The sequence below is a fragment of the Elgaria multicarinata genome, chromosome 12, assembly GCF_023053635.1.
Source record: "Elgaria multicarinata webbii isolate HBS135686 ecotype San Diego chromosome 12, rElgMul1.1.pri, whole genome shotgun sequence".
Taxonomy (NCBI): Eukaryota; Metazoa; Chordata; class Lepidosauria; order Squamata; family Anguidae; genus Elgaria; species Elgaria multicarinata.
Window position 1 is genome coordinate 32,108,754 of NC_086182.1, and position 10,580 is coordinate 32,119,333.

Genomic DNA, 10,580 nt, shown 5'->3' on the forward strand with positions numbered 1-10,580 from the left:
TGCACTACAAAGGGCCTTAATAAGAGTGGCCCACCTCACAGGTTTGTCATGGAGGCAGAAGTCATTTAAGAGAGCAAGCTTGTTTTGAATGCGAAAGAAAGTTTTTTAAACATGAGAAACAGTTATACATGTGAAGGTGATCTGGCTGTGATATCTCTGACCCTACCTATCGCCAGGGTTGATTCAGCAGATCTGGCTCACTAGGCAGGGGTCCCCTTCCTCCCCCACTGCTCCATGTGCATCCCTCCAGAAGCTGTACACTCGGTGGAAGAGGATGACCATCCATAGAATCATAGAATAGCAGAGTTGGAAGGGGCCTACAAGGCCATCGAGTCCAACCCCCTGCTCAATGCAGGAATCCACCCTAAAGCATCCCCAACAGATGGTTGCCCAGCTGCCTCTTGAATGCCTCTAGTGTGGGAGAGCCCACCACCTCCCTAGGTAACTGATTCCATTGTCGTACTGCTCTAACAGTCAGGAAGTTTTTCCTGATGACCAGCTGGAATCTGGCTTCCTTTAACTTGAGCCCGTTATTCCGTGTCCTGCACTCTGGGAGGATCGAGAAGAGATCCTGGCCCTCCTCTGTGTGACAACCTTTTAAGTCTTTGAAGAGTGCTCTCATGTCTCCCCTCCATCTTCTCTTCTCCAGGCTAAACATGCCCAGTTCTTTCAGTCTCTCTTCATAGGGCTTTGTTTCCAGACCCCTGATCATCCTGGAGTGTACCATTCTTCAGTCGAGGGCACGTGATAGCTGCGCTCCCTTGCTAGAACTTCTAAACAAGCTCTCAAAGTCCACGAGAAACAGTTAAGCACTCAGCACAGCAGCCATGTGGTTCACACGCCCCAAGCTTTTAATTTTCTTATGAGCCTTCCAAATGATGTGGCTTACTGGATATGGCACGCATGTGCTGCCTTTCAGTTGTGGTTTTACGGCTGGCTCGTTCTCACAGCAAACTTATGTGAGTAAGCCGGAATATCCAGCTGAAGAATGCTTTCGCCCCATTTGAGACTGCGATGTGGATTCTTGCAACACTGAATATTGTGGGCGTGGTTACTTAGGGATGTCAGAAAAACCTGTAATAGATTCAAAATGGGTTTGGATTTCATAGAATCTGACCTGAAGATTCCGCCGTGGACCGGCTTTTTCCGAGTAACGCGGATTCTGCAGATTTCAAGACCAGTTCTTCACTGTTGAGAGGGCTTTGTGCTGACATTTACACAAGTGTGCATTAGTGCAAATTAGCACAAGCAGAACGAAATTCTGCTTTCAAAAAAGCCAGTTCCGTCAATGAGCGGGTGATGGAAGAAAAGACACCCGACAATCTGCGAAACACAGACAGAATGGATTGGGGAAAAATCTGTACATGCTTATAGTCAATGTAGCTCTCTGCTATCACAGCACCTTTCCCCGTCAGGTCCATGTAAGCACCAAGTCATAGACAATTAAACATTTTTGGGCTGCTGCATTTATTCACCCACAGTAGTATCCACATGGCAACTTGTAATGCTATCGGGGGTACATAGGTTTGTGCATAACAGCACCCAATTCTCTTTTTTTTAAACAACAAAAACACACAAAAACACATTTATTCAATCAGGACCCTTAATAATTAAACAGGGAGAGGGAGAGAGGTTAAAGACAATAGTGATATGATAGGGGAAAGAGTTTTATTAAAAACACAGGTTTCTATGCATGGTATAAGATGTCTTTTTTCTGTATATTTCTAAAGTCAGCTTAAAGTTAAGTTGATGTATTTTGTACCTCCACTTAACTGCTTATATTTATTTACTTACTTCCCCCACTCCCCCCAGTGTTATTTATCAAAACAGCTGGAAACATACCGTCTTCAATCTTAAAATCGCATTTAATTAATGGATGAGTAAAAGCAGCCAGGAAGAAAACAAGGTGAGTCTGGGACAGGGTGTGGAGATAGGGAGGCAACAGGCAATTTTAAGAGCATATAACTGAGGAAAAGTTTGATTTACTCTGGAGTTGAAAATAGTATGGGCACGTGATCAGTTGCCAAACACAAACCCACATCAACCCACCCACAACTTTTGTTATCGTGGGCGTGTGAACAGACTGATGAGTGAACACTGATAGGATGGTACCATCTTTAAATAATTGTGGTTTGTACCACAACAGCGGTGCTGTAACGGTTTGAGAGGAAATCGAAAGTTGATGTCATTTGGGGCACGTACACAATGGGCTCCCCTCCCTCTTCCAAGGGAGTCCTGGCAATTGCACTTATCCAAAAGAAAATTCTCAGCATTCCATCAAGCAACAGTTCCAAAGATTCTTTGGGAGAAGCTGCCATACTTGAACCGGAATAAAACTCACATACATTTCTAGAGCAGGTGGGGCCTGGGCCTACTAAACCAAACAAGTGGGCATTCCCTTGGTGGGCACCCTGGCCCTACCTGTGGCAGCAGCGAAAGATGTTTTAAGGCCGGGATTTCACCCCTGAGCTTCCTTCTTGCCCTACTGGCTGTTCTTGGCATGTGATTTTCACCTCGTTGATTTTGGCTTTCACTTCCTTCCCTGTCCGCAGAGCCTCTATGCTCAGAATGCCATCATGGGTCACCGTAGCTTTGACCAACAGAGGATCGACATCCAAAGGAAGGATGTAGGTCCTGGTGAACTCGCGGGAGATGAAGCCATGTCGGTCGGCTTTCTGTGGGTGCTGGGCCGTCACCTCCAAGAGATTGTCCACGGTGCGGACGGTGATCTCGTCGGGCGTGAACTGGCAGACATCGAGAAACACCTGGAATTTGTGGTCATTGAGGTTAACCTCCGAGATCCCTCGTTCCAACTGCTTGTTAATCCGAGGTCTGATGTAGTAGCCGTGGTATAAGGTGGGGGTCAGAATTTCTCCGGAGGAAATGCCTAAAAGGAAGAAGCGATAATCATTCACAGATTCTGCCATAACTGAGTACAGAAAATATAACTGAGTGCAATAGGGCAGGCAAAATGATCCAAGGCTGGCGCAGTTCCCCTATTTGGGGCTGTTCTGCTTGGAAAAATGGTGAGCAAGGGGAGACATGACAGAGGTGCGGAGAAAGTGGATAGGGATTAAAACATCTCTCTCTCTTTCTTTCATAATATTAAAACCTGGGGTCATCCCATGAAGTGGGATGGTGGACGATTCAGGACAGACAAAAAAGGAGGTCCTTCTTCACACAGCACAGAGTTAAACTATGGAATTCACTAACACAAGATGTAGTGATGGCCACCCATTTGGATGGCTTTAAAAGGGGAGGAGAAGGGCATCAGTGGCAACTAGTCCTGATGGCTATATATTACTTCCTGTATCGGTGCTAATATAGTACCACAGCATCATCTTTCACCATATAAAGCCATTGGACTAGCAGCCATCGATAGCCTCCTTCTCTATGAACCCTAGAAGGATCCCAAGGAAAGGAGGGAGGTGAGGAAGATTATTACAATTTAAAATGGTTAATTTTGTCATTTTATTATTTTTATGTTACTTCTAAGCCGCCTCGGTAGGATTTGTATCTTGAAAGGTAGCATATAAATAATTGTAGGAAATAAATGATAAATGGTTTGGCTCAATATAAAGCCCTATGTTCATTCCGTTACCAGGCTGGGGGGCAGGGGCTAGCCATCTCCATTTTTCAAGTCCCCAATTTGGAGAGGAGTGGGGAAGCCATCTCTTTCCCATGCTCTCCACTCCTCTAACACACTCTCTTCTGTCTTGCCTCCCCCCTCCCACTCCCCACCATTGCTGCGGTCCCTCCCAAGTGCATGGCCTACCACTGGCGTGGGCGCACTGCACCTTGAGCCTGGCCTTTATGCTAGGCCCAGAAGACAGAGAAGCATACAGTGGGCGCTAGGCATGCGGGACAATTCTGTTCAGTTTGGTTGGTGTTTTTTTGTTTTGGTTTTTAATGAGGTCTTACTAAAATCCGCAAATTTCTTCATTAAGGAGACAGAAAGAACTTGAGATTTTTTTAAAAAAAAAAGTGGGAGAAAGTGAAACTGACAGATTCGTCCATGGCTAGCAACAATCACTGACTGCAGCCTGGCACAAAGAACAAAAGCTCTTTTATGCATCACCGCTGCCATCCCACCAGTTTTTTTTTGGGGGGGTGCCCCCCTTTCCGCTGTGTTCTGATGGTGCTTGGAGGCGTGCTGAATAGTTTATTGCTGCCTTCGGCATTCTTTTCCGCCACGAGTCCAGCCGGGGCTTTGTGCACAACCCACCAGCTCAGCTTTTCATCGCTTAACTGGGCTTCCAAAAAGTCTGCGGTTGGCAGCATTTCCCTAAAGCGGCTTCTTGCCAACTGCATTCCACAAACTATCCTGGATCAGGGGCAGGAGGGGTGGGGAGGAAAACCTCATTCTTGGAAAGGGGTCTTTAGCCATCTGGCAGTCTTTTTAGCTTCTTGCAAAAAGAGAAGCGAAACCAACTGACCCTTATGGTCTCATCTTCATGACTAGATCCCTTTCTCCCTTGTGCCTGGAATGCCGTCCCTCTACTCCTACGATGTACACTCCAGCTCTTCCTAATTACCAGGGCCAGTTAGGGTGGGTATTTATGAATCACCCAAAAAATTGGAAATGCACCATCAAAAAAAGAGGACAATGATTTGCATAATATTTGAATACACTAATTCATATGTATAGATGTAAATTTAGAAATAATTATTGTAGTTTAAATAGAAATAGAGTACATCTCTCCATAGAGTGGAAAACTGTGTGACAGTTGACCTGTGTGCTTGGCTGTTCAGTGTGCTAACTAGTTTTTAGAATTCTTTATCATTTATTTATTTATTTATTTATTTATTGCCTTTTTATACCGCTCAATAGCTGAAGCTCTCTGGGCGGTTCACAAAAATTAAAATCATTCAAAGTATAAAACGAACAGTATAAAAGCATGATAAAAAATAAAATATAAAAGCACAACCAGAATAAAATCACAAGTTGGCTCTACTTCTGAGTAAGCACGCACAGGATCAGACTATCAGGGACCGTGGGGTAAATCCATAAAACTACAAGGTTTCCAATCTTTTTAGTTTTAGTTTTCAAAGAGTATCCTGCAATGAGCAGGGGGTTGGACTCAATGGCCTTATAGGTCCCCTCCAACTCTACTAATCTGATTCATCAGAACCATGAAGATTGCCACTACTACACTTCTGGTGCCCATCAGGGTGGCAAAAGGGTGGTAGAAAGACAGCCTCAACCACTCTTTCCATGCAAGCTCATAAGAACATTTCTACAATTCTGAATTCATCTGTGCATGATGGTATGGGGTGTGGGTGTTTTAGTCCAGATTTAGCAATTTCTCATCATCACAGACTTACAATCATCTTCCCACCTTTGGAGCAACAGCATGAAAGCATCTGTCTCCACCCTGACCATGTGAAATGATGGGGAAAGGACGGGTGGCCCAGCCATACAGCCTCTTCCTTACCTTCTCCAAAGTTCTGGTCATAAATCTTGCTGGGGTTGGCAAACTCATATTCTGCACTCATGGGGTGGGCATGAGGGACGGTGCGCTCCGCCATCGTGTCGGCTGGGAATGGACTTCTTCAAGTACCTGTTGCAGCCTCTCTTCACCAAGGCTGAAGCCCAGTTGCGACGTTTTCAGCGGGCAAATTCCACCGGGAGGAGTAAGTGATAAAATAGGGACCAAAATAGACAGGCAGGCCCTGGAACGCCGACCAGACCAAAATGCTCCTTGCTACATTCCATCCGAGACACACTTTTTCGCTGTTGGAAGACAGCATGCGGTTGCTGCTGCCGCCTCTGACAATGTGGCTGCAGCTGTTAGAAATGTCAGAAATTTGTGATTCTCTCAGGCCAGCAGCGTCTTGGTACAACTGGACAATCAAATCCCCAGGCTTTGCCTTCCCCTCTCATCCCATTTAAGCATGGCCATGTGTCCTCTTTTACAGAGGACAGTCCTCTGGTTGAAAGGCTGTGCTATCCAATTCCAGTTTAAAGGTAACGAACCATGACTAGAATGGTTGTCCGTCAACAGTTAGCCCCTGAACAGACTCCACGGGTCACCTGGTTTGCAGTCTTCCACGCTATTTAGTGATATATTTTATTTACTTACAACATTTGTATAGCACTCCACATCTAAACAGATTCTGGAGCGGTGAACAATAAAAGATAAAAAGAGTAAAAGCACCACACGGAAAGCTTTTTAAAAAAAATAAAAATAAAAAAGATGGTCAATCAAGGAAAGCTTCTTGGAAAAAAAGGTGTTTTCAGGAGGTGCCGAAAACAACACAATGTTGGTGCCTGTCAGACCTCCAGAAAGGGGGCCACCACACTGAAGGCTCTTCTCTGGGTGGTCCCCAATTGGGCCATAGGGCAACATGGAACTACCTGGAGCACCTTGTCTGATGACCTCATTGACTGGGCAGGTTGATAAGGGAAAAGGTGGTCTCTCAGACACCTTATCTATAGTCAGATGTAGTGTATTCTATATAATTTCTAAATTGCAACTAGTTATAAATTCAAAGTTGATGCAAACCACTCTCCTTTTCATTGGTGATTGATAAGTGGCCACCCTGACACATGGTGATCCTTGTGGTTGTCTCCCTGGGTGCCTTTAGTGACCCCATCCGTGTGGTATGTTCTCCTAGCAAGGGTACCCAGAGAGCCGTTCTGGGTGGCTGCTCCTAATGAAACAGAAATGTGCCCGTGCCCAAGCACTCTTTACAGACCATCTCAAGTGAGAGTACTTATTCCAGGAGGGGTTGGTTTTCTTCCTATATGGGCTCTGGCAATCAGCTTACCCAATGGTTCCAGGTTCGAAAATCCTATGCACAGTGGGACTTTCTTCTGAGTAAACATACGTACTTAGGGACATAGGAAGCTGGCTTAGAACCTTGGTCCACCTAGCTTAGTATTGTCGACAGTGACTGGCTGTGGCTTTCCAGGGTTTCAGGCAGGATTCTCTCCTCACCGCACCTGAAGAAGCCGAGGATCAAACCTGGGACCATCTGTAAATAACTGCTAGGTAAATGGCCATCTTTACCCAGCCAGGGAGACAGAGAGGAGATGTGTTCTGGACAAAGTGGCAGAAGGAAGGGGACATCTTCATTTCTAATCTCAGATAGGGGGGAATCCGCACGTCGTACCGAGATCGCTTCTAAGCGACCCCAGTGTGGCGTGAAAGCGATCGTGTAACTTGCCTTTGAAAGAGCCGACGAAGAGACGTCTTTGCCGCCGCCGCCCACAGACCTCCTCGCCGACCGGCGAGGAGAGCTCAGCTGAAGAAGGCGGGGTTGAGAGCGGAAGAAGCTCTCCACCCCGCCTTCTTCCCCAGAGCTCTCCGTCCCAGCCGGCGAGGAGGTCTGTGGGTGTCGGCGGCGGCAGTGGGAAGGACGTCTCTTCGTCGGCTCTTCCAAAGGCCAGTTACACGATCGCTTTCACGCCACACTGGGGTCGCTTAGAAGCGATCTCGGTACGACGTGCGGATTCCCCCCAGGTGTTACGCTCTTGCTTAGAAGCCTTGCCCCCCTAATTCCCAATGTGTGGGCCTGGCCTGTGCTAACCTGGTTCTCCTCTTTATCAAGATCTACTCCTGAATGGGTCTACCATCTAAGTTTTATTGTGTGCTGTATTAAACATTCACATGAAAAATGAGAAAACAGCAGACTAGAATGCAAGCACTGGCATCTTATATATCCAATACAGAACCAGGGAACACTCTCTCACCCACACATTCCTCCCAAAACGCACATTCCCAATGCTCTGTCATGACCACTGGGCCAGTTTCTCTCAACCTAATCTACCTCACAGGATTGTTGTGAACATAAACTGGACCACCCCCTTGCAAACTACCCTGAGCTCTGTGGAGGCAGGATGAGACACAAATGTGACAAATAAATAACAAGGGTTACCCCCCTCTCTTCAACAATATAGAGCAGCTTTCCCCAAGGTAGTGCCCTCCAGATGTTTTGGACTACAAATCCCATCAGCCCTAGCCCACATGACCAATGGTCAGGGATTCTGGGAGTTCCAGTCCAAAACATCTGGAGAGCTGATGGAGGGGGTCAGTGCAGACTAAAAATATTGGACCCATAGAGGAAACATGCATTCAAATTCCAACTCACCCAAACTTATTCTTGGCATCAGTTCCCTTCTATAAAATGGGCGTAACGGTAGCTGTCTACTCACAGGCTTGCCACAAGTATGGACTAAATAAGGAGTGTAAATGGCCTTTCGCTCTGTACTTTGTAGAAAACATTTTACAGAATGTCAGAAGAGGTCCCCACTTTTGCCTGCATAACATAATTTAATATAACCTTTTTAATTTGTTTTGAAGAAAGTACTCATGGGGTGAAACCAGAGACCTCTTGAACATCCTTTGGGGCAGCAGGTGCACAGACATCTTGTCTGCCTCGTTATTTACATGAGATGAAACTGGAGAAGGAAGCCTTCCCTCGACCTTGGTGGCTGCACTTCTCCTGGTCTCCTGCCTTAAGCTACCAGGCAGAGTGCTTCTCCCGTCCATCGTCCCCAACCTGATAGCTCAGCTCCATCCTGCTTCAATTGCATCTGCTCCTGGTTGTCACGAGACGGCTCGAGGGAGAGGCTCTGCTAACTCAAAACACAAAGAGCCCCGCTTCCCCAATGGAAAGCGCAAGTCTTCTCAGAAGGGCACAATCCGCCAGGAAGATCTCCTGCACAATCTTCATTGGAATGAAAAGGACTGTTCAACACCCCCGCTTCTGCTGGCGATGGGGAGAGGAGAAGCAACTGGATGTCGCGCTTGTTCAACCATCCATTTGGCTCCTGAGATTCCATCAAGCACTGTCCATCCACTCCCAAACATTCCTTTGCAGTCGTAAGAATGATCAACTTTCTCAGCAAGAAGTCGGTTGAGATTGTAGGATGTAGAACTCTGCCCCCGTTACCAAATTCTGTGCACCTGCGACATGCAGAGAATTGCAATACGCACACTTACAGCCCTGATGCCTCTACTTTAGATAGGATGCTGTCCTATCCCACAAGCTCCTGTATTTACGGCACTATCCCATGCAAGTCTACTCAGATGAAGTCCCACTGGAACACTCACCTTGGGTCAGTGTGTAGAACAGCCTTCCCTAAGCCCTAAAGATGCTTTGGACTTCAGCTCTCACCATCCCTGACCATTGGCCATGCTGGCTAGAGCTATCAGTGTTGTCCTCCAACACATCTGGAGAGCACCATGCTGGGGACAGCTGGTATATTAGATTGTTGAAATGGGGCTAACTGCACATTAGGCAAAAATGTGCCCATGTTGTCAGCTCCGTGGGCAGAAAAATCAACATGGGGGGTCAATCTGGAGCAGAGAAGCTGATGGTAAGCACCCGTCTCCCCTTCCACTTCAAATCACCCCTCCCCTAAAAGTGCTTTTCTTTTCTTTTTTAAATAGTGCAGAAGTTCTAACAAGCATGGTGTGTGTGTATGCATGCATGCATTGTCCACATAGGTTAAATTGTGTGGGGTAAAACTGAGTGTCCCTTGCTATGATATATTGTGAAATCTGACTGACTTCTGAGTAAACACCTGTCAGAGGATCATGCTCCTCAAACAAAGTTCATCAGGGCAAATGACTGAATTTCAGAAGTTATTACATAGCTTGGGGACAATATTATTGCCGAAACATTTATCAACAAGATGTAACACATTCTTTTAGTTTTAAGGTGATCCTGAACGGTGGACACAGATCCAAAATGGGGAAATGTTTCAAAGTTAACATTTCAGATTGAAGCTGCAAAATACCAGGCCAAATTTCAAACTGGAACAATATTTCAACTCAGTCCCTTCACTGAGTCAAAATGCATAAAAGCAAGCGAACGCTTAGCTTGATCTGAGGCGCATTTACTCAGAAGCAAGTGCCTTGAGTTAAGTGGGATGTTGCTATCTGATAAGTGTGCTTAGAACTGCAGCTTAAGTCCTAAGTAACGAAACATGGACAGGTGCTGCACTAACGCAGAGATTGTTTTCCTGGAATATGAGACCCAGGGTCTAGCTAGTTTTGCATCCTAATTCCTGGGGGGGGGGGCAGCCAGACACCTGGGAACCTTCTAAAGCAGGCCACGGAAGAGATGGCCATTGTTATGTTTTTTGCCCACCATGTGACATCTGGTAATGGAGATACATAGAACTTTCATTTAGCTATCGCAAGCTCAGGTTGTTCAGCACCTTTTCTTGGTACTTGGGCGTTACTCCTGGGGTGCTTAAGTCTCAACCATGACTACGGAAATAAACATGACTACTAATCTTACAAGAGGAAACTCTTGAGCTAGGGATACCACCAACACACTGCAGTGGTTACACCCATGGAGGGATGTGGGGGCGAAGAAAGAAGAACAGAGGCTGGAAACAGGTTCGGCTGCATTCATGTCATGCTCAGCTGGAGGGGGCGTAATGGCTGGCAGCAGCCCTGCATAGCCTTTCACAAGCCTGAGCAATCAGACTTTAATGCGCCAGTTTTAAATTTAACCCAGTGGGTTAGATGAGTCACCTCTTATTCTTAGCAGCCTGTATCAAAAGCGTTTGGCTCAAGGATGGGACAAAAGGAAGTAAACATGCCAAGGACTCGAGATCCAAA

At 46.3% G+C, this 10,580-nt stretch overlaps 2 protein-coding genes across 2 annotated transcripts in view; both read right to left on the minus strand.

Annotated features, from left to right (window-relative positions):
• Window positions 1-10,580, minus strand: part of DIXDC1 (DIX domain containing 1) — a 309,778-nt gene that overhangs the window by 96,425 nt on the left and 202,773 nt on the right. The gene's annotated exons all lie outside the window — the stretch shown is intronic.
• HSPB2 (heat shock protein family B (small) member 2) lies at window positions 2,214-5,615 on the minus strand. The gene is made up of 2 exons (XM_063139082.1): window positions 5,436-5,615; window positions 2,214-2,887 (listed from the first exon to the last, which is right to left on the minus strand). The coding sequence occupies exons 1-2, from the start codon at window positions 5,527-5,529 to the stop codon at window positions 2,445-2,447; spliced, it is 537 nt and encodes a 178-aa protein (XP_062995152.1). The 5' UTR covers window positions 5,530-5,615; the 3' UTR covers window positions 2,214-2,444.